Source organism: Microcebus murinus, chromosome 9 (genome assembly GCF_040939455.1).
Source record: "Microcebus murinus isolate Inina chromosome 9, M.murinus_Inina_mat1.0, whole genome shotgun sequence".
NCBI classification, from domain to species: domain Eukaryota; kingdom Metazoa; phylum Chordata; class Mammalia; order Primates; family Cheirogaleidae; genus Microcebus; species Microcebus murinus.
In genome coordinates, this window is record NC_134112.1 from 14,785,661 (window position 1) to 14,810,487 (window position 24,827).

Below are 24,827 nucleotides of genomic sequence, written 5' to 3' on the forward strand. Positions count from 1 at the left end.
CTTACTTTTGTTACTATAACTTGAAGGTTTTAATGACAAGAATTTTAGATAGAGTAAGACAAGAACTAGAACATAGAATTTACTAGAAATGTAGATATTATACTCCAAGTTGATTAGAGAGCAGTTCCCACTAGACTAAAGCATGAATATGGTGGACACATTCTTGGTATTCAAAGCAGGAAATATGGCAATAATTTGGCATGGAAGAAATTCTTGTGATTTAGGAAGGAATTTAGATAACTCTCAAAGGAAGGAAAGATTTCAAAGTTGGGGAAAAAAATGCTGCCAAGGGAAAAAAGAACGATTGTTAAGGTCCTCCATTGAATTCCAATGGTCAGTATTTCACTGTGCAGGTCACAACTTGAAAATCTTCAAAGAAATTTTCCTCTTATCTATAGGTATTTTTTGTTCAGTGGAATCTTTAATTATATTGGAATTCAATAGGAAAAGAGGATTTGCATTGCAGGAATTTCATTCATGGCAAAAATTGCTATTCACCTGCATGTATAACATATTTGTAAATCCAACTGCAATTATACAAATACTGTAACGATAATATTTACCATTTGAAGGGCATGAAGCAGAAATAAGGCAACTTTTAAAGTGTGAATTCTCCTTAGATTATTTTAAAATTAGACATCATACCTACATGTGATTAAGCAATATGAGAAGTCAGTAGGTAATTGTTCTCTCAAAAATGCTCCTTCAACCACAATGAGATGCCCCTTCACACCCATTAGGACAGTTATTACCAAAACAAAACAAAAATAAATTAAAAATAATAGATGTTGATGAGGATGTGGAGAAACAGAAACACTTGCGTACTGTTGGTAAGAATGTAAAATAGTGCAGCTGCTATGGAAAACAGTAGGGCAACCCCTCAAACAATTAAGCATAGAATTACCATAGGATCTAGCATTCCACTTCTGGGTATATACCCAAAAGAAGTGAAAGCTGAAACCAACAGATATTTGTACATCCATGTTCGTAGCACCATTATTCACAGTAGTCAAAAAGTGGAAGCAACCCAAGAGTCCATGGACAAATGAACAGATAAACGAAATGTGGGATATACAGACAATGGGATATGTAGTCTTAAAAATGAAGAAAATTCTGACACGTGTTACAAATGGATAAACCTTGATAATGTTATGTTCAGTGAACTAAGCCAGTCACTAAAGAACAGACACTCTACGATTGTAATTTTATGAAGTACTCAATGTAGTCAAATTCACAAAGACAGAAAGGGTTTATTTAGCTAAACTTCAGTCTTGAAAATACGTAACCAACAGGGATTGCAAATGAGTTAAGAAATTTCTTAATTTCAGAAAAAACAAATGATATGTGTTTTAATTCATTAAGGATGTGGAAGTAAAATTCTGAAGGAACATTTAAAAAAATTCTTAATATTTTTAATTTTGAAATATTTAAACCATAAATACAACTACCATGAGTAAGATATCTAATACCTGTGTACTCATCACACTGTTGTCTCACATTCTAACATTTTGTCCTTCTTTCTTTATGTTGTCTTAAAAAATGTTAAAAATTCAGTTGAAGCATGTAATTCCTCTATATTTCAAAGTAAAAAGTATTTATAATTTTTAAGAAAGATAATTTTAGATTCTGATCAAGGGCAATTGCTCTTAAAATTGCATCTTTTTTCTCTCTGTATAGATAAAAATCCCAAGTAGTTCCTAAACTACAGCAGAGAACCTGCAAAATATATTCTAATTTTTGTTACCAAAGTGGATCCTTTGTGATTTTCTGCTTGAGTGTCCACAATTTAAATGTACTCTAACTACTCTTTTTAGTTTTAAATGAACACAGCTTTTAACCTGTGCCATATGTATATGAGATTTAGGCAGGTCCTTCCTCTAGGCAAGTGCTAATCCAAGATAAATAGGATGTGAGCCACAAATGTGAGCCACACACGTAATTTAAAATTTTCTGGTGTCCATATTTTGAAAAGTAAAAAAGGAAGCACTGAAATTAATTTTAATAATGTGTCATATTTTAACCCAACTTATCCAAAATATCATTTCAATATGTTATCAGTATAAAATATTAATGAGATATTTTACCTTTATATGGATTTTACACTTAACGGCATTTCTTAATTTTGACTAGCCACATTTCAAATGCCCAAGAGCCACATGTGGCTCATGGCTACCATGTTGAACTCTGCAGCGCTAAACCAGGGATCCTCAAACTTTTTAAACAGGGGGCCAGTTCACTGTCCCTCAGACCATTGGAGAGTGTGCACTGTGTGCCTGGGACAAGTCCGCTGCTAAGCAGGACAGGCAGCGGCAGCAAAAACACCCGGAGGGCCGGATAAATGTGCTAGGCGACCGGCGTGTGGCCTACAGGCTGCAGTTTGAGGGCACCTGCTCTAAATAATGAAAGTAACCATTACTCATTGTGTACTTACTAAGTATCAGGCATTGGGCACCATGCTAGGCATGTTTCACATTTAATTTTTGAAACAACCCCAAAAAATAACTGAGGAACATGAATCTCAGAAACCAGAGTGCCTTGTCCAGTTCACACAGCCAGCAAGCTGAAGGGCTGGAATTAAACCTGGTTGGTGTGATTCACAGCCCAGGCTATTAACCGCCATGCTCACTATTTGCATACGTGCAGAGGCTTTGTCCTAATTAAATCCTTTCCTGACCACTTAACTTCTATTTTAACCGAACACCTCAGATCTTATTTTTACCAGGCGCTTGGGTTTTCAGTTGTATAAATGCCTTATCTGGGCCCAGAGATGGTGTCACGCACATGCCTCTTTTTTTGCCCATGTCTTGTCAAGGGGCCGGGAAATGGGATCTCTTATTTGCTTTGACTCAGAATCACTTCAAAATGAGACAAAATGCATGAGAGCAGCAAGCTGCAAAATAAAGGGAAAACCTGATATAATTCAACTTGGTGTGCTAGTGCCATCTTAGATCCTTTTGTCTACATCCATTGTTCAACTATTTGACAAACTCCTATTTCTGTCCTCTCCATAAAAGTCTCCCTAGTTGGGAAAGTTGTGTACCTTTCATGGTTTCATAGTATACCGGGAGTGAGTAATAGTACCAAATCAAAGGAAATAAAACTCCAGTTGCTGTTGCTGCCAGGGTTGCCTTCTGAATGTGGCTTATACAATATTTCATCTGTGCTGACACCTTTCACTCTCAATTATTTGGCTGCTGTCAAAACAAATCAATCAAATTATAGCACTGTGTCTTCATGTTACCATTCCATTGTAAGTTAGCAGCATTAGCTTTGAAATATATGGAAGTATAAATTTTATCTCTATTATTTATTTAATGCAACTTTCTCCCATGTGAGTTATTTTCCAAACACAGCAAACTCAAATTATCTTATGTCAAATGTTGAATACATATGTGTGTGTGTGTATATATATATATATATATATATTCTGCTAAGAATTTCTAAACTAATGGCACACAGGGGAACTGAGATGCATAAAAATGTGTTAATGGACCTGAGCATTTGTGCTAATCTTAATCCAGTGACAAACGGCATGCATACGTTCTCTTTTATTTTTTTAGTTTTGGCTATAAACTTGGTAAGCACAGTTGGGAGGTGATAACACTAAACCAAAGAAAAAGGTTAATAGGGAACCAAATGTTTTTCAGAGATTAATTTTACTTATGACAAAAACATAATTTTTTTAAAGCAAATCATTGCAAAAAATTAAAACTTTATTATTTAAACTCCAGTTTTTACCAAGCATAGATATCATACTGCTTCCACTGGCCTATATTACTATAGTAGGCATGAACCAAAGGTTCTTAAAAAAAGAAGAAAGGAAGAAGAAAAAGGACTCGAACATTTTCATTTTGAGACTTTAAGGCTACAACTCCTTTTTTTAAATAATAGATTTAAATCAATTGAGTTACTTTTCAGCAAAAGAGCAAACACTGTTGAAGCTTTTATGTACATGCTCTTAAAATAGCTTCTTTATACATGGAAACCTGGCATGTCCTTAGAAGATTAAAAAGCAAACTGAGAGATGCCTTTTTCTTTTCTTTTCTTTTTTTTTTTTGGTTCCTTCTCATTGCACTCACTATATAAGGGGTAAGCAACAATCAAAAACACCAACATGAATGCGTAGATTACGTCCATGAAAGAGAAGCCAAACACAGAGGGAATCACAGGAGCCCGGCATAAGCTGGTGCAGAATGATCAGACCTGCTGGGGGCTCTCTCTCAGCCTCCACTGCGCCTGCCCTTCCTTGTCCAGGACTTGGGTAGTGGTGTTCCTTCCCTGACCTCTTACCCAGAAATCTCCTCCCTGCTTGGCTTCAGTCCTATAGGTTTATGTTTTTTCTGCACTGGAATCACCAGCACAAATCCCTTTCCAGGTTCCAGATACATGCATTATCAGCTGGCCACTGGTATCTCCATTTAAATATTCCTCAATAAACTTGAGCTAATAGAGTCAAACTGAGTTAATGACCTTCTCTCTCTTTTCTCTTATCCTTCTACATTTAAGCCATCACCAAGTCTTATGAAACCCATCTGTTAATGTCTCCTAAATCAGTCCTCTGCTCTTCCCCTCTGCCACTCAGGCCCTTTTCTCCCTGGATTAGCACAATAGCCTCCTAACTGGACTGGAGTGTCCCCAACGGTGCCTGGCAAAGAGTAGACAGAAGCACTTGTGAATCAGTCAATCAATCTTTGGGCACAATTCATGGGGGAAATGAGGTTTAGCGTTTCCCTAGAGGGAGCTGAGAAATAACAGCTGTGACCTCTCGCTGGAAATCTGCACACATAAGAGAAGACATGGTTTTCTTGGACAGCGTTAGCTCTCCATTCTCTAAACAGCAGGCAGAGAGGAATTGGAAACCATCTCCCATTTCCTCATTTTCAACACTCCCTGCCCCCCAACACTTCCCTTAGATAAGAAGTTCTCTTTATTTTGGTTCCAGAGGAAAGGTGACCAAGTAAGCCCAGTTCTCTTTCATCCATGGTAATAGAGTGAGATTGAGAAGAATTTCAAACACAGTCGTTTCCTTTTTGAGGCGTCAGGGACATGCTAGTAGCAGCCATCTTGGAAATGAGCAGCTCCCTTTTGTCAACTCTGGTGGCTGGCTTGGAATCTAAGCCAGTTTGCACATCCTAGTGTAGACACACTGCTAGATGCCATCGAAAGCCCTGATGGATTTACAGCCTTATTATGTGCAAACTGGGGATCACATTACTTTCCTGCCTTTTGCTTTGAAAATAAATGCTTTGGCTTTGCTTTGACATTTATGTGGCAGCTGGAAACCATTATCCTTTGACAATGCTTTATTCCATTGACAGTATCTCTTAAATACACAGTATACTAGTCATATTCCTCATTCATGTGCTTCCAGTTTAATCCATGCCCCAGTGACTCAGTGACGCCCGCTTCAAGGATAATGTACTGCAGAACAGGCTCTCCAGGTATTTTAAATAAAAAGTCTGAAGCCTTGGAGATACGGAGGTTTGAAAAACTGCCAAAGTAAGACACATCGCAACTACTTTTCATAACTTCTTTATGGTGGATTTGGTAGTATTGTATGGCGTGTCATGTGGGGCTCTTCTGAGTAACACTGAAAACATGAATTTATGCACTAGGTATTTTTAATGTTGGACTTTGTGACAGCAAGCTACGTATCGTTGAATACCAAGAGCCAGAGTCCTGTCTTCTCATTTCTGTTGCAGCTACTGCATTGCCCTTTTCCATGAGTGGTAACAGATCTCTGCCCTCATTCTCATGCTGATGTTGCCACTGGGGATGCAGCTTTCTGAGTGTGGTCACCACGAGAATAGCACAGAAGTAAACCACAAGGGAAAGCAGTGCACACGGCCACCTGCTTGTTGTCCTCTTTAGGAACAGTACCGGACCGTTTAGTACACATTCCTACCCCAAGCCACCACTCCCTGCCAGTAATTTCTCCTTCGATCTATAAAATCAAGCACATTTAAAGACAATTTTATTAATATCGTTCATGCATAATGAATGCATAGGGTTGTATTGTTTTGAATTTGAGAATTAATGTACTTTGAGAGTTGCTTTTTAAAAAAAAAAAAACAGAAGGTCAAGAGAGCAGACCTGTAGACTTAAGTAACGATGTTTTAAATATGACCTTCCACCTTAATGAATAGAAAGCATTCTGATTTTAAAATAAAACTTATTAATGTAGAAACTTCAGAATATTCAAATAATAAGAAGAAATGCAATCAACTACAATCTCTCACTGTCTAGAGTTTACCAGTAATAGTTTGTAGTGCATAGTATTTATCTCTTATCATTTCCTATCTCTGTGGGGTGTGTATGTGTGAGTGTGCATGTGTGTTGGGCTTCTTCTAAACAACTGGGACTGAATTATGTATATTTGCAATCTTTATTACTTTAGTGTTAGCTACTATATCTAAGAAATGGAGCCCCAAACACTCTTTAATGGGAGAACTTGAGTTTTTCATTTCCATAAAGCTTTTCCTGGTTTTAATTTCATTAGAAGTTTGGTACTCACACATTTTTTATGTTTTAAAATAAGTTGACATTTTATTAAGCACAATAGCATCCACTTACCTTTTCCCTTTTTTTAAATGAAAAATCGAAGTATATTTAATACACAGTAAAATTCCCCCCTTTTTGCACAAATTTGACAAACACAAATAGCCATCTAACCACCACCATGATCAGGTAGAGAACAGTTGCACCAGCCCCCGAATTCCCTGTGCCCCTTTATAGTCACCTGCACCCCTACCCAGGCAACCATGGATCTGCTTTCTGTCCCTGCAATTTTGCTTTTTCCTAAATATTACATAAATGAAATCCTGCTTTTGTATTTCATCATTTGCTATTTTAAATAGTCCCCAATGTTTTAGATATTTATCATCCATTTTCACATTTATCATTTGAATCCTGCAACTTTAAGAAATCATTCATGTGTGTGTTACAAGGAACCACATGGATAATCCATACAACCTAATGGGTTCACCTAATGGAATTATAGAATTTCAGTGTTGGAAGGAAACTTAAAAGTCACTTAAGTCAAATACTTATGCAGTGAGTGTATCTTCACTACAGTGGCTGTTGAACAAAGCAGCACCTTGTTATATGGTTTCCAATTAGGTGCCCCTCCCACCTCCCTTTAGGATTGTTTATCTTCCTCCCTGATGTCTCTGGCAGCAAGCTTGACCAGGTGACTTGCCCGGCCACTAGCATGTGGCTGGAAGTGACAAGAACTGCCCCTGAGCCAAAGCATTAAGAGCCATTGTGGTTCTGCCCTTCTCTGCTCCTGCTGCAATGGGAAAGGCTTGTCCCAGGTAAGGGCTGCGCCTTCAGCCTGCAGCCGAGAATGGAGAAGATGTGCAGCAGAGTCGCTGCCCACCTGCTGCCAACATGTAATGTACGTGAGCAAAGAAGCACACCTTAGTTGTTGGGCAGCACTGTGATTTTGTGCTTAACACTTGGGACTTCTCTCTGGGACACTCTTCCCCCAAATATTGTGTGGCTTAGTCTCTTGTATCCTTTGGGTCACCATGTGCTATAGAGACCATGACTGATGACCCTGCATAAAACATATTGTCTCCATCTGGACTAGCCTTCACCACTGTCACCTACTTGATTCCCCCATGTACACGCCTTAAGGGACTCTCTTTGTTTACTGCTATCGCCCACGTCCAGGTCACAGCCTCGTATGCTGTGAGAGTTCAGTAAATATTTGTTGAACAGATGAATACACTTCATGTTAGTGGAAAACAAAAATAAATCTGTTTCTTGTCAAACTGGTATGGTTCTTCTTACTATCAAGTAATTAAAACTATGTAACTTGATATATAATTTTGGTTTGTCCTCTAATCCCGAACCTTCATCTAGATTTCTTTTTTTTCTAATAAAAAGCTTTTGGTCTTTCATGTATCTTATATTACAAGCCGCTTCAATTCCTTAGAATTATCCAGGCATAAATAAGTAAATGCAAACATATATCCATGAAAATATCATAGCATGATTGTATTGTCTTTAGGTATGTTCATCTCTAATGTCAGGCCCTGTGATGGCCATTCTTGTACACAGGGGAGGCACAAGGTCCTCAGTATTGCTCCCTTCCTGCTCCTGTAGTCTGATTTCTTCCCATCTTGGACAACAGCCAACACCCATTCATAGGACCCCCAGACTCTGCCCTCCTCATGCATTTTTCTGTATGTTGAACACTCTCTTTCCTTGTCTTCATTTGATAAAGTCCTACTAATTCTTTAAAACCCATCCATCCATCCATCCATGCTTGAGCACCCTTATGAGTGAGCCAGACACTGTTCTTGGTCCTTGAATCAAATTAAGATGCCTGTCCCATGGCTCCCATTCTAGGGACAGAGTCGCTACCCACTACAAACACATTATACCCAGAGATTTTCCTCTACAGCACCAGAGCCAAGCATCACAGTGCTGCTGCCACTGCCCCAGAAGCCTACAGCAGGGACAATCCAAAATGCTTAAAAAAGAAGAAAGAAAGAAAAAGGCTCAAACATTCTTCAATCTTTGTTAGGGAAAAAGGAAACAAAGAAAGCAGGCAGGGGGGACAGAGTGCTGGGGTGGGTAGGAGGAAGGAGAAAGGCTTGATGCTTTCTGGGCACAGAGGGGACAGTCTGTGCAAAGGCCCTGGACTTTGAGTGCATTCAAAGAACACCAAGGAGGCCAGGGTGCCCCCACACCAAGGCTGAGTGAATTGAAAGAGACGGGTGTGGGGAAGACAGAGCAAAATAAATGAGACTCAAGATGTTCATCTTGGAAAAAACTTTGGTGCATGAAATCAGCTGGATGCAGAAATATCAGAAGCGTTCTCTTCTCTGAGAAAACTGTATTCCCAAAGGAGCTACACATCTTTAACTGTTGGAAACTTCAAGCAACCCCTCAGACCCATAGCTTCCAAAGCTATGCATGGACTGAGACACTCCCTCAAGAAAGGTATGTTACTCAACTTCCTCATCAGATGTGGCCACGGAAGATAATAAGGAAGATAAGGAAGACTCTTCTAGGGCTACAGGAGCCAAGGAAAACAGTGGCCAAAGGTGCTTCCCTGAAGACACCCAGTCAAGGAACCTCCATGGGATGTTCATCAGAATGGCTATGGATAAACAAACCACGGCATATTTTTAAGATGAAACACTACTTGGAAATTTAAAAAAAAAGGAACTACTGATATGCACAACAACATGGATGAATCTGAAAAACATGCTGAGCAAGAAAAGCCAGACACAAAAGGACACATACTCTATGACTCTATTTATATGAAGTTCTAGAACAAACAAAACTAATCTAAACTGACAGAAAGCAGACAGGGATTACCTGGTTTGAGGGAGGGAATTGACTGCAATGAGACACAAAAGAACCTTTTGGGGATAATGAAACGTTTTATGTATTGATTGTGATGGATGGAGGCTGCGTGGTTTATGCAATTATCAAAACTCATTGAACTGAGCACATAAGGTCCATGCATTTTCTTGAATATAAATGACACCTCAGTGAAAGTAACAACACCACCACAAACAAAAGGAAATGTGATGTAACTTGCACATGAAGTTCCAAACTCCAAAACTATTGCCATATACTTTACTATGTACAGACTTTACAGGAAAAAAAAAAAAAGAAAAAAAAAAACAAAAAACAGGGCAGTTTTCCTGTCAGAGCTAAGGGCAGGAAAACCATCCTTGGCCTTGATTTTTCAACTTGCCTTGAACCTAATTGCTTTTCCATGTTCGGGTTAAGTAGCACTCTCTAATGTATTTTTGGTCATTAATTTAAATGTTATGCTTGATTTAACTGGAATGTTCACACTTTGATATAAATCTCCTATGTGGCACATATATATTCTCCATTTATGTTGCCTGCAGTGATTAGTAGGTCATTCTGGCCTGTGCTACGAGAACAAGTCACTAACTTGAATCATCTGTCCTAGAGGAAGGCCCTCCTCTACCGTCCCATGAACCCCTTTGCTGCCTGTTGTTTACTCACACTGAGGCTGGATGTATCTACATTTCCTGTCTAAGTTCCAAATAAGCATAAAACCCAACACATTTGTCTGAGTTCCATAAAGGAGACTTTATTTTGCCACATCAACTGATAATCTCTGTTTGCGCCTTAGGACAACTGCACACTGTATTTTAGTGCAGCTATTGTGTTCCAAAGTAATAAGACAATTGGAAGACATAGTACATGACAGAGTGACCTTAGTCATTTTTTCCCTTTGAGGTTTATGGTCATTATTAGTCTTATTTTACAGGTAGGGACTTGTTAACAGTCACCTGAAACCAAAGCCCTGCAAGCGTGGGCCGAAGGACACAGGGATGGAAGGACCCAGCGTAGGTGATGGTGGAACATACCCAGAAGACAGGGGAGGGCACGAAGCTTCACCTATTTCACGTAGGGACACAGGGCATTGAGGAGTAGGTCATTTCTGGGTCTCAGCTAAATGGTGAGGAGAGCGTTTCTGGGCTTGAGTTCCAGCCAGAACTTCCAAGGACTTCTGTCAAAATAGTCGGAACCTAAACTCCACCGTTGGCAATTTCTGAGTGCAGAGTTTGTCTCATTCTCGGTCCTTGCTCATAAGAGGTCCTGTTGGCCTATATAGTTCCCAGCGAACAGGCCCATGGACAGCCCACCACACCCACTGCCCCTCCTGCTGAGAGAGGCCCAGCATGTTTCTTAAACGTGCTTGCCCATGTTCCATTCCGCACCGTGCCGGCTGCCCCCTTCCTACCCACATTATAGCCAACAGGAAGGGAATGTACACGTCAGCGTGGGGGCAGTCAATCTCCAGTCTGGCCAGTGACCTATGAAGTCACCTAAAGTAAAATGACTCAGCCCAACAGGTAACTAACTGCTCTCTTGGATAGTCTGAATCTTAGAGAGACATGGAGGTAAGGATAAAGATGAAGGTGATGGAGATAGAAACGGAGAGTTCCTGGTAGGTACACAAGTGGGAAAGAAGCCCGTGTTCAGAGGAGACAAAATGGAACACGAGCGAACCAAAATTATGGGTTAGCCAAAACCCAACCAATGGAATAGAGAAATGTCCTGGAGAGAGCAGAAGACAGGAGACAGGTATTAGTCATTCTAGGCATGGGGGATCGACACTGGCCTGCTGCACATGACAGGATGATGCAGCCTGCAGCTAGTGGTTTGCTGGATCCTCTAACACCCAAATTTCATTCCAGGTTGGAACGAGGCTGGGCTATAGGGCTGCTCCTAGGAGCCTGCGAGATTTCTAACTCCTCACTCCTGTGTATCTCCTCACAATAATACCCCATCATTGACAAGACAAGAGTGAACCTCTTTCTTGCAAGGAAAGATGGAGGAGCAAGAGACAGTGACCTTCACACCAAGCAGACAGGCCTTCTGCAGGGCGGTGTGGTCTTCGGGGCAAAGTTTCACTGCGCAATATCTCGGAGCATCAAGAATGCTTCCGTTACACAAGAGAGCTGCTCTTGGTCTTGGGGACACAAATGTCCTAACAGAAGTAAGAATGTCCCCACATAAGTTCCTTTCAGTCATCATCCTCACCCAGAGGCCTGGGGCAGTGACCATCACCAGGAGAGCCAACGAGGGCGTCACCACCTTCACCTGGGTCCGCCATCACCACGAGAGTCTCAGGACCTGGTGGAGCAGCCTCCTGGCGATATAGGGTGTACTGTGGCCCGAATGTGCCCACCCAAATTCATATGTTGAAATGCTAACCCCTGAGGCGATGGCATTAGGCGGTGGGGCCTTTGGGGTTGATTAGGTCACGATGGTGGGGCCTTCATGATGGGATTAGCGCCTTTCTAAGAGGGACCCCAGAGAGCTCCCTCCTCCCTCCTGTCCCTTCTGCCATGCGAGGGCTTGGAGGGGGGGGGTCCTCTGTGAACTGGGAGGTGGGCCCTCGCCAGAACTGAATCTGACTCGGCCTTAGCCTTCCCAGCCTCCAGAACTGTCAGAAATAAAATCTCTTGTTTATAAGCCACCCGAACTAGAATATCTTTGTTATGGCAGCCTGAACAGACTAAAACAGAGGGCGTTGCCAAATGGATGTTGTAAAATCTCTCTAGGCCAGCATCTGTTAAACTTTAATGTGCGTAGGAATCGCCTGGGATTCTTCTCAAAATGCAGGTTCTGTTCAGCGGGGCGGGGCTGGAGCCTGAGCTGCCGTATTTCCAGTAAGTTCCCGAGAGATGCTGATGCTGCCCATCTGGGGACCGTGTTTTGAGGGGGAGATGGTGATCCGACCCCGCTGTCTGAGCGGAGAAGAGCAGCTCTCAGTGTGACATCGTGTCGTGAGAGCTCATTAAAATACATGTGTGAATCATGGCCTCCGAGGTGCTGAGAGCTATTCCGTGTTACTTGATAGGGGGTATAAATGAACGGCTCTCAATCACTTCAGTAAAAAGGAAAATATTTGAAAACTTATCCCTCAATTTCAAACCATTAAGAAACTGGTATCAGCAACTCTTTTTTTCCCCTTCTTCTTAGCATATTTGTAGCTTTTGATCTGGAAGAACAGACAGGGTGAAGGGCTGGGTAGGAGAAGGCTGGAGAAAACTCCAGTTGTTTCTATGAATAAAAGCTAAACATTTCTCAGTGAGGAAAAAAGGAGGACAGTCCAGGACCAAGCATGTCACAGGGAAACAAGCCCTCCTTCAGACTAGGTGTGTAACGCTTAAATCCCTCCCCCTCACATGGACCAAACAAATCTCTTTTATAAAATCACTGGGAAAGGTGGGGTGTCTGTTATAGGTGGGCAGACTTATCAGTCATGTTAAAAGACTGCCACCCTCAAGAGAAGATGAGACCTGAAGACATCTTGAGGACTGGCTCAGTCTCAAAGTCAGCCAGGACCCCTGCGAATGAACTTCCAGCCTGCCAGCCACCTACCCACCGCCACAAGAGTCCCAACACCTTCTGCAATAAAACCTGGGAAGCTACACAATCCATAGATGCTGCCTTGGGATTGCAAAAGACTGAAGTAGGTCGCCTAAAGGTGGCAAGACCAGCTTTGGGTTGGCTGCTGGTAGATGAATCACAAGGTGACTGCTGGCTTTGCCTTTCAGGTGGTAGACATTGATCTTGGGCACCTTGGAGATATGAGGCTTCCCTGGTTACCATCCTCATTGCCCTTGGACTTCTTGCAGGGTGGCCAGCTATTTCAGGTTTGCCTGGGACTTTCCTCATTTTGACACTGAAAGTCCCGTGTCCTGGGAAACCTTCCAGTCTCCAGCAAACCAGGATGGTTGGTCACTTTACTTTTAAGACTAGTAAGGTCTAGTTGGTGAAGAAATCATGTGGGAAGATGTGAAAGAGACAGAAAAGCCCAAGGAAACCAGAAGGTGGATCTTTCTTGGATCCTGACAGTGATCAGGATTGGGACTCATTCATAACAATATTAGAGACAAAGGTTAGGGGAGGGGCTTGATGTTAGAACTCATTAGGAAGCTTTCCTGTAACCAGCTGGCTTGCAGCTGGGAGGTGTTTTATTTTAATGACCTTGTCACCTCCCCTCCAACATCATGGAATTTCAAAGATGAAGACAAAGAGGGAGGGAGATAATGATGAAGAGAAGATTGTGTCAGAAACACCAAGGTAGAATAAGAGCTGGCGCTTTTGTTGCCTTTACTTAGGCCACAAAACCCTGGGATTCATTTTCTGAAACCAAAGGCACCAGGAAGAACCAAATACCAAACTTTAAACTAGCATGTAAATTTGACATTTACAGAAAACAAAAAGAAAAAATTTTAGTGGAAGAATTCCACATTGGACCAGTCACCAACTTTTAGCACCTTAATATAGCAAGTACTAAAATCCAAAGAATACTAAACCATTATGAAAGTATAACAAGCGTGATATTTTTTGACTCTGACTTTGGCATCCATCTTAACCAAGCAGGATTAATTTGTGGCCTAGGAGCTCTGCAAGCTTATGTTTATTTATAATATTCAATATTCCCATAAGCGCAAATGTTCCAAATGGAAGGTTGCATTTTGATAATGCCCATTTCTTCATTAAGATTTCATCATCCACCTACATTAAAAAGCCTCTCCCTACACTTTGTTGCTTCTGCTTTCACCTTGTGTATTCTGTTTTATTTGCTTAATCTTGAGATCCTGGCTTCCCAGGCACTCTCAAATTTGAAACAAGCAAAGTTTGTGCATTAGCGTATCCTGGACATGCATGATTTATGAACGGCAGGTTTCTTGGCACAATTTAATGGTACAAGAGAGACTTTGTTTTAAACATTAAAATGAAAGTCAAGAAGTGGCAACAATGGGTGGGATGGTAGAACATACAGCGCAGAAAGAAGTTCAGGTCAAGAGTTAACCAGTTCTTACTTGGTTTGTTTCTTAGTCTGCAGACTGATGCTCCGACCAATTAAATAAATTATATGGAGCCCTGACATTTAACCAACTGAAAAAGTATTTTAAATTGTTATTCTGATAACTTACTCAGCTGAGCCCACATTCTGCAAAAAAATTTAATTGTTAACATTTACATAAATGAAGAAAACAAACATCTTTGACTAGTCCAAAATAAATTCATTTTCTCTTTACTAGGCACCCTATTTATATTCAGGCTGTTTTCCACCACAATAATTCTTCCTCCGACAGAATCTTTTGTAAATCAATCTGTCAGTCAAATCTTTTAAAGAAAAGTCAAAACCTGCATAATATCAAGACAAATAACCTTCCTGAGTAAAATTAGAGTCCAATTCATGTTATATGCCCATGTGCCTATACAAGTCTATTTTTCTCGTTACAAAACATGAGCTCAAATAATATAATTTTTATTAAATAATGATAACTATAATATACTTAGTAAGTAAAATCATCATTGATTAATTATTCCTAATGATGTCTTGTATGTGAGGTGTTCCAGCCACTTCACACTCAGGCAAGTAATGTCTAATCTTTCTTTACACGTGGCTAAACTAAAAAACTGGTGAAATTATAACTCAGGTCTTCAAATAATAAAATCAAACAGTGATTTTGCTTTTAAGTGTTTGATGTGTCATGCAATGATTGCTCATAAATGCTTCCAGAAGATCTGAAAGTTTTCAATATCAATGTTAGGAAATGAGGATTGATAACTTCTGTGGCTGGAGCAACCTCAGGATTCACGGGCAACTGGAAACTTTGCTTACTACAGAAGCCTTCCTTACCCTTTCTTTCTTTCTTTCTTTTTTTTTTTTTTGAGACAGAGTCTCCCTTTGTTGCCCAGGCTAGAGTGACTGCCATGGCATCAGCCTAGCTCACAGCAACCTCAAACTCCTGGGCTCAAGCAATCCTTCTGCCTCAGCCTTCAGAGTAGCTGGGACTACAGGCATGCGCCACCATGTCCAGCTAATTTTTTCTCTATATATTAGTTGGCCAATTAATTTCTTTCTATTAATAGTAGAGACGGGGTCTCGCTCTCGCTCAGGCTGTTTTCGAACTCCTGACCTCGAGCAATCTGCCCGCCTCGGCCTCCCAGAGTGCTAGGATTACAGGCATGAGCCACCGTGCCCGGCCCCCTTATCCTTTCTGATGGCAGCAACTCTGAACCGCATTGACCATTCGGGGGACTTTTCTTCAGAGCACACTGGCCAGTGGGTAGAGCCCTGCATGGCACACGGACACAATGGATTACCTTGTAGATTTTGCAATGGCAGAGTCATAATGCCTCCAGCTGCAGCTGCTGCTACCAGCCCTTGGATGTTGGTGAGATTCGCTGTAGGCAGTGTGAGGACCAGTCCTTGCTGACCCCCTAGCTGTCCGGCCATGTTGAAGGGGATGAGGATCGGCTGGTTGAGGGCTGGGGGGCCTCCCGGCATCACGCCGGCCACAGCAGAGGCTAACTGCTGTGCCGTCAGAAGGGGCTGCAACGAAACAGATAAACCCAGCTCACTTTCCAGTGGAACCAAGGCATGGGCTTTAAAAGCATCTTCCTTCCATTTAAGTAGGGTCAGAAAGTTCCTGAAAAAGTAGCATTAAAAAAAAAACAAAACCTCTGTATTCCAGAATAAAATATTGGTGGGGAAAAAAATGGAAATCACATGTCATTTATTTATTTGGAAACTTTCATTTAGATTGGACTTCCTCTGAGGAGCTCAAACACCTTTACAAGTAATACCTTACACTTACATATTATTCTTCCAATGAATTTCCATTTGGTCCTATCCTTGTATATTTGAAGGTCTCAGCTAATTTATTCTGTGTTGTTCCAGAAAGAACTCATTGGGATCAGTGGGATTTTTTTGGTTCAAAAAGAACAATGAAATACTACTTTCAACTATTAAATTAACAAAAATAATGTAAAAAATGTACTCGATGCTAGGAAGTCTGTATTGATGCCATTATGCAGATCTATGGCTAGAAGACATATCTGCTGGCATAACCCTTAAGAGCTACAAAAATATTCATCCCCTTTTAACTCAGAATATACTCCTAGGATATGGATTGAAGATACAATTTAAAAGGCAAAAAGATAAATGTATGAAAACATACATTATGTTTCAAAATGCATAAATGTTGAAAAATAGTTTGTTACAGTACTATAACAAACTATGAGATATTACACAGCCATGGAAATGGATCATTTATGACACCTCTTTAGAAAAACAGAAAATGCTTGTAATATGAGAATACATAAGAAAATAAACTGGATAATTAGGAAGTAAACTGGAATGGTTATTAAAATGGTAAAATTATATACGTACAATGACAAGATCTAAAATGGAATATAAAACATAAGAATATTTGATATGGATAATATTTTAAATATTTTTACAAGTTCCTTTGTTATTATTCTAACATTCTTTGCCCAGTTAAAATGGTATTACAAAAACATACACTTATGTCCACTGTGGATACAGTAGCAACTCCCTGACATAGAAAGGCAGCCGCCTGGCGCTCATTTGTGTGAGTGTGGGGTGAGTTCCCTACCAGGCCGAAGTAGGAAGGATTCCTGCTCTTGGACAGGCCAGATGACTGCAAGAGGTATTTGATTTTAGAGTCCTTGATCTAGGACTTTTCTGGCTACCCTGCTGGAGGTGTATAGAACATAATAATCCATATCCATTTTCATCTAGAAGAACAAATGCAAAACTCTTATCTGGGGGTTTCAACTTTTATTTTTTAACGTGGCATGATTCTACAAAGGAAAAAGTAATTAAATATTAGCATCGTACCCGATGCCTGACAGCCAGGCACCATTCTAATGCTGTAGTTATTATACCAATGAGGTGCAGACAGCTTAGTAACTCACCCAAGTTCCATATCTAGTTGGGGTTTAGGGGGACTTGAACCCAAGTTCAAGTCCAGGGGCAGGGTTCCCCAGAGCCCCTGTTTTACCCCTGCCTTGTCACCCCTCCAATACAAGGAACAGACTTAGAGAAGTGGGGCTGCTTTATTTAAAGAGTGAGGGGAGGGGTGGAGAGGCCTGAGCTCCCTCTTTGGCCAATCCCTACAGTGTCCCCTCCAGGTTCCTTCCAGGGGACTCTGAAGTTCCCTAGAACTCCTCACAGCCTAGTTTTAGAACTGCTGCTCTAGACCTCAGAGGCCTGGCTCCTAATGCATTTGTACATTTTACTAAATTCACACCAAGTAACTTCCCTATTTAAAAGATATGAAGTTACTCTAAAAAGCAAAATAAACATACTTGGGAATAAGTGCAAAATTATAAGCTGGCCCTCAGACTCCTGGTGTGATGTCCCTGCCAATAGTAACATTATAGTGAGAGGAGACGCAAATGAGCAGTCCTCAGGCCACACGGGTCACAGATTTGGGGGTTTTGGCCTGTAGCATTGTTAAAATTGGATTTATGGGCTCAAAGCAGGGCATGCATTCTCCAGTCTCCTCACAGCCCGGGTCTGTCATGCGACTTACCCAACTGGAAGGCGTGAGCATATTGCCCCGGTGTGCACAGGCGCATGCACACGCCACACATGCAGACACACAAACACACCCTGACACACACACACACACACACACACACACTCAACATCACAAGTGTAAAATTATAAAGAGTATGACACAAAGAAGCCTGTTCCTGAGATTCCTGAGCAAACTCTCTCTAGGCTCCCATAAGCCAGCAGCCAGCTCCCCAGGGTTGTGTGCACGGGCACAGTTGTCCGTGCTCCGGGATGGACCATGGGATCTGAGGCCAGAGGAGACTTGATGGAGACTGGAATAAGAGCGTCAAGAGCAGCCCCAGCTCTGAACCTGGGTGAGCCCTCAATGTGCTGGAAGTGATTAATTTCCAGCAGCAACAATGACAACAAAAGGAAGAGAAAAGCCTGAATATCAGCTTCTCTTTCCATAAAAGCAGGATGAACTCTGAAAGCTTCATACTAACAGACAGGGGTAAAAAAAAAAAAAGAAAAAGAAAAAAACACCCAGCCTTTTATAATTGTGTTCTACATCTCCATATAACCCACACCAGGCTGCAAAAAACAAATATTGGACTTTAAAAAATAATGAATGTATTTCTTTATTAATGCAGGAGCTATGTGTGATGTACAGTATTGTCAAACCCAATAAGCTGAACTTGCATTAAAATTGCATTAACTTTTTTATATTAAATCACATCTTGTATTTCAAAAATGGCTATAGTAAGGTTGAAATAACTTAATTTTCTTCACACTCAAGTCATTAAAGTTTCACTTTCCAGAAAACTGCATAGTAACCAACGGCACAGTTGTAGTGGGTTTTAAGAAAAATAATTTTGTTTCCAGATGATTAAAACCTTTAAGAAGAGAGAAGAGTTTTGCAAATACATATTTTCTTGATGGTATTTAATAAATAATGTAGTCATACAGTTTTTCCTACAAAAATTTATCAACGTCTTTTCTCTGTTGGAGTTAATTAGATTTAACTCATTATTATTTATTTGGTTATTTATATGGTTCAACCATCCCAAATGCAGCCCAAAGGAAAGCAGTTGAGAGATACTGACCTGTGGCCCAACTGGAAATGGGGGGTGTGTCTGACTGGCCTGGTGTTGGTCAGGAGTGCCTGGGTCTGAGAGTGCCGGGTTTCCTCTGGCCCCTGGAATTCAAAAGAGAATTGCTCCCTTAATGTGAGATCCAGCCTGGGAACTGCACACGACCCCATTTACCCGTGATGTCACATAACATTAAGGCACAGATGATACGGCAGAGTGGTTTATCAATAGCTACAGTGCTTGCATCACTTATCAACTGTATAAATGATGCCAAGGGACACCGAGGATGATCCAAGTCGTTGAGATAGAAGGCTACAACAGCAGGAAAAGTAGCATGATCATCAGTTGCACTAATAGACTTGCATTGGACATCAGTTTGCGTAGACTATGCCAGAACGGCCTATGGGTGGGAAACCGTGAACTTTATGCACAGGTGGGCAGCAGCTAATCTAATTTCCCGAAGTCAAAGAAAGTGTGATCTCAGACATGACCAAGTCCATCTACGTTATCCCTTAATATAGCTTCCCCCACCTCCTTCATACCCTCAGCCCTTTCTCCATACATCCTTTGGACACAGAATCTTATGATTAATTGTGAATGTGCTTTCCTTAAAAACAAAGCCTTTTTTTCCAATGTCACCTTACACAATGTCCTCCAAAGAATATGGATCTCCCTGGGTGCTAACTGAAATAGTAGGAAGCCCAAGCACAGAACATGATTTACTACCTTTGCTAGAATCCTGGTGGACACCAAAGCAGGAAAAATGAAATTTCACCCAAACACCAAATCTTTCAAACCCTTTTAACATTAGAGTTTCTCTGTGTGGGCTTATGTGCTTTATTTCAGGACAAATCATAGCAGGTAAGATAGTGGCAGAAACAATAAATACATAAATAACAAACAAACAAACAAAACCAGTGGCAATTTTTGAGGGTTTCTAGTTGGTAGCTTTTGTTTTCTTGGTGTTTTCTAATGGAGTGGTTGGAATTTAATTCCAAGCAAACCTTAACAAGATCCTCTTTCCTGATGTCTGTCCTATGAATAACAAGTAAGAAGACAATTCAAACCCTGTTTACTGGCATGCCATGGACAACCAAGAAAAAAAGATGATTCTGTCACACTTATAAATTTTAAAGAAGGTATTATTGGCTCATTTAAAACAAATTCTTCTATATATTCTCCAAAGGGACAGACTTATAAATAATGGAAATGTGGAAAAAATACTTCAGCGCATTAAGCTACAAATAAAATTGACTGCTACATATTATTCAATTGACTTCTATCTCCACCGAGATGTGTCAATCATAACAGCATTTTATAATAGGATTAAGTAATAAACGTGCAAAGCCATTATGCAGAAATCTGAAAATCTGATTAATTTGTAATATTTTTTTGGTGCAGAAAGTCAGGAATGGACATTGCTTGGGGAATACTTACAAGCATTCTATTGAAATTTCTAAATTGATTTGGAGCAAACTAATAAAAACACAGACTTGCTGACATTTTATAAAGTGAATTCTGTCAAAATATGTTTGGCATTTTAATGATTGCTGTCATTTAATAACAAGAGTAAGATGACCCATCATGAGATGCCAACAATTTCCCCATAATGTGCAGAAGACCTTTCTTCTAAATTTTTTATATGTGATTTACTCATTATGCTTGAAAAGCAGGGCATTTCAAACCGTGCAGAGTAAATCTCACTGTCTCTCTTCTTACATTCCCAACTCCTATTTTGCAGAGCTTTACGTACTTCAAAGAGCTTACAAGGTCCTAAAATGATGCGTTTTGGTCAAATTTTCAGATTAGGTAAATTGTTAAATGGCTCAAAATTCACTGTTTTAAAAAATTTGGTTACTTTCCCATATGTGCCAGGCACGAGGTTTTCATGCCAGACTGTGAAAAGAGTGTTTTATGATGCACAGAAAAATAGAAAAGACCTTCTAAACAATTACAAAATTAATCTCTTAATTTAAAATCTTTCTATACCATTCCATGCTCTTCTGTCTCATATTTTTTTCATGCCTACTCTCTGTCCCTATTGCAAGCTGTTGCAATGTTTAGGATCAGCGCCATACAGGCACTGTGTCAACAAGATTGTGCACCGTGCCCTCCGCTTTACACAGATTACATTTGCTTACGTTTATTCTTTGTCGTTCTGAGGCCCTAACTGGGGCTCAGCAAGCGAGCAGCTTGTTCCGAGGCTGGTTATTCTCAAAAACCACATTCAGTTCAGTCCAGGGCAATTCCACACAATTTGATGTGTAAAATGAAGTCTTTCACAGGCTCTGGAGGAGATTATGTATGCTCTCCTGCCTGGATCACAAAGTAATGTTTCTTCTTAATGTGCATCTCCATTTTCCCCAAACACAAGCATCACGCATAACCTTGGAGGACCATAAACTGATCTGTCTGGTCGGAAGGCGGCCCCTGAGTCAGGGGCCTTCTCAGAGCTAGCGGGGGAATCCAGCCATCAGAATGAATGAATGACATCAGCTAAGGGTTTCAGGGAGACTGGAAGCAACACTTAGCTGTAGGTTAGCGGAGATTTTGAGGTTAGCTATTTTCATGGGCTCAGATATGAAAACACAAACTTGAATGGGTTGGGTGGGTTTCTCCTGACCAGGAGCCCAGGAAACTTTACATCTCTGGAGCCAAGGAACTCCAGGAGAGCTCCCTGAGGCCTGTGCTGCAGGGTTACCAGCCTGTGCTCTCTAGACAGCAACTGTAAGCTCTGTGGGTACGGGGCCGTGTTGCTGGTTCGCCTCCTTATGTGGGCATTTCATTCACATTGTTTGAATAGTCGCTGAGTAGAAATAGAGGTTTGGCTTTTAATTCGGTGGCGGTATATAATTCCTTTAACGTAGGTATTGGCATCCACTTGTCTGCTTACTATTATTTAAAATAAACCTTGAAAATATCTTTAAATGATTAGTTCATTGGCAAATTCGACATCAATTCCAATTTAGATATTAAAAGTAGTTTGGTGTGAGGGTTAAACGCAAGGGACTCTTTTAAATTTTAAAGTGCCTGGGTTTGTATATACCCGCCCCCCTCCCACCTGCCCAATACCCTATTACTGTAGTACCTATGTGTCCACTTAGGTGCTGCTCAGTTAATACCAGTTTGCTGGTGAGTATATGTGGTGCTTGTTTTTCCATTCTTGGGATACTTCACTTAGTAGTATGGGTTCCAGCTCTAGCCAGGAAAATATAAGATGTGCTATATCACCATTGTTTCTTAGAGCTGAATAGTACTCCATGGTATACATATACCACACATCTGGGTGATGGTCATGCTGGAGACTCAGACTTGGGGGGAGGGAAAGGGCATTTATTGAAACCTTAAAATCTGTACCCCCATAATATGCCAAAATAAAAACAATAAAATAAAATAAGACTCTGTGCCAAAATAAATAAATAAATAAAGTACCTGGGTTTAAATTTAGAGCCACTCCTTAACCAAGTATGTGAACTTGGGCTTGTTTTCCAACTTATTTGTGCATCCTCTTGTAAAAGTCATGGGTAACAATAGTACCCCCTCACAGAGTTGCTGTTGCGTGGATTAAATGAGCTAATACATACGTAAATTTCCCGAAACAGTACATGCTTGCCACATAAGTGCTGTTTCTTTTGATTATTATTTAATAAGATTTCATTTGTATTTTAACCTAAAAACATTTAACATTATTTAATATGTCCATAATAGTCAGCTGCCCCAAGTCAACTCAATACATACTCTGGTCCCCATGTCCCTCTGTGTGCAGTGCACACTCCCTGACACCCCAGCCTTGGCTGGCCACTGTGCGCAGACCCTAACCGTGTGCTGGCCACCATGAGATGAGTGTTTGGAGCTGAACAAAACAGTCAGGTCTTTAAGAGCCTGCAAAGTGAGATGTTTAATTATTATATGGTGCTTCCTTTGGTCCACGGTAGCATAATCAGGAGATGTGACACAGAGATACTGGCAAATAGTGTCCGAATTCTCACACAGACCACGGCTTAGACCAGCGTTCCTCATTTGGCCTGTGAATCACGTGTGGGCCTTCTGGAACACACAGAGGTCCACATCCCTCAAGCGCCACTGACAGAGCATCTAAGGGTTAGTTCACATGTACGTTTGATACAACTGCACCGGTGACATAAGGCCACAGGGAGCCCACAGTGGCTCAGAAGCTGCCCAGGTGTGTCTGACTCTCCTTCACGCTGAGGGTGCCACATACAGTCAGCGTTAGGGGCAGCAGATGGGTTGCCAGCTGGCATTACCCCTTGTTGCCAAGTTTCTTCACACCTGGAACATTCTTCCATCATAATCCTGATAACTTCTAGCTTAGCAAAGGGAAGCACCATCTCAGATACATCCATTTTGTAATTATGATTTATTCACAGGTAGTTCTTAAATGTAAAAACTGATTTTTTTTAAAGAGATGAGATCTTGCTTATCACCGAGCTGGAGTGCAGTGGCATCACTGCAGCTCATCGTAGCATCCAACTCTTGGGTTTAAGCAATCCTCCCACCTCAGCCTCCCAGTAGCTAGGACTACAGAAGAATGCCACCACACAGGCTAATTGTTTAAATTTTGTAGAGTTGGGTTCTTACTTACTATGTTGCCCAGGCTTGTCTCAAACTCCTGGGCTCAAGCAATGCTCAAGTGATCCCTCTATCTCTGCCTCCCAAAGTGCTGGGATTATAAAGCCATGGTGCCCAGCTGTAAAAACTGCTTTTAAAGAGATCATAATATGCAATTCAAAATAGCTATATAGTAGGAGTTAATTCTTTGCAAATACAAGGAACACTGATATGAATCTATTATGGAAAGGACAGGTCATAAATGGTGAAGACATTGAAAGACTGATTAGGAGTTTGCATGGTACACTTGGATAAACCTTATTTTTAATTGTTAAAAGGTCTGGTTGTCAGAGGCCATTCATCTACTCAACACCATCTTCCCAGATTGATCTCACATCTGAAAAACCCAGAGCTGCCTACAGATCCCTCTGCTCTGGAGGGACAGGTTACCCACAGAGCTGAGAGGGGTGACAGCCCAAGCCTGATTCTCTTCCCTGCAGTGCCTTCCTGGGGCTCGAGCCTCCCAAGCCCTAACCGCTCCACCCAGCTCAAGCGCAGAGTTCCTGAATGACCATCACTGATGACCATCACTGTGCTCCTTATAGCAAATTCTTTCTTGTTTGGCAAATTTTTTTTTTTTTCATTTTGGTATAACGGGTTTTCATTAACTAAGGCAAACCAGGCTCAGCACCTCTTTGCTGCTCTAAAAGTAAAACAGATGTGCCCTCCAGTACAGTTTCGAATTTCCCCCTCTTTTGGGAGTGACTCTACCAAGTAAGTCATTTTAAGAAACAAATATAACATTTTTAATCCTGAGAGAATATCCTCCTTTCCTGAGCCTTACTTGCACAAGAGGTTATGATGATCGCAGCAGATTAAGAAAACAGAATTGCAAATAGGAATCACTTCTCTCAGATATACCAATTCCACTTCCCTCCAATGTACAGTGCTTAAGATTTCCTTGTTAATGACCAATGCATTTTTAATGAATCGTGGGTTCTTCAGACAGAGTTTGGGTTTCTGTCCTCTATGCATTAGCTCAAACATAATCACATGAAGGTCACAGAGCTCCATCAGCTTTTTCTGGTATTCATCCCTTGCTTACCCACTGTTTACAGTTTTCACCAGTGAGGGGGGAGATGCAAAGGTTACTTATTATAAGATGGGCAGTTGAATGCATTATTATTTCATGTTGGGCATGTGAACTCCAGCTAAGCAGGGCAGAAGGCCCCTCTAAATTAAACTTCCCTTTCTTTCAATTTCTTCAAGATTACTAAATGCCAAGAGAGGGTGTGGGAGGTGTCTATAAAAATTTCTTCAGAACC

General features: G+C 40.9%; 1 protein-coding gene across 1 annotated transcript in view; it reads right to left on the reverse strand.

The window, feature by feature from the left end:
• Nucleotides 1–15,199: 15,199 nt before the first annotated feature.
• The window catches only part of LOC142872896 (POU domain, class 6, transcription factor 2-like), a 118,090-nt gene continuing 108,462 nt past the window's right edge, over nucleotides 15,200–24,827 (reverse strand). The window contains exons 2-3 of the mRNA XM_076006293.1: nucleotides 18,946–19,037; nucleotides 15,200–15,868 (exon numbers count right to left, since the gene is read on the reverse strand). Coding sequence (XP_075862408.1) covers nucleotides 15,494–15,868; nucleotides 18,946–19,037 — 467 coding nt within the window. The 3' untranslated portion in view covers nucleotides 15,200–15,493. The remainder of the gene's footprint in view (nucleotides 15,869–18,945; nucleotides 19,038–24,827) is intronic.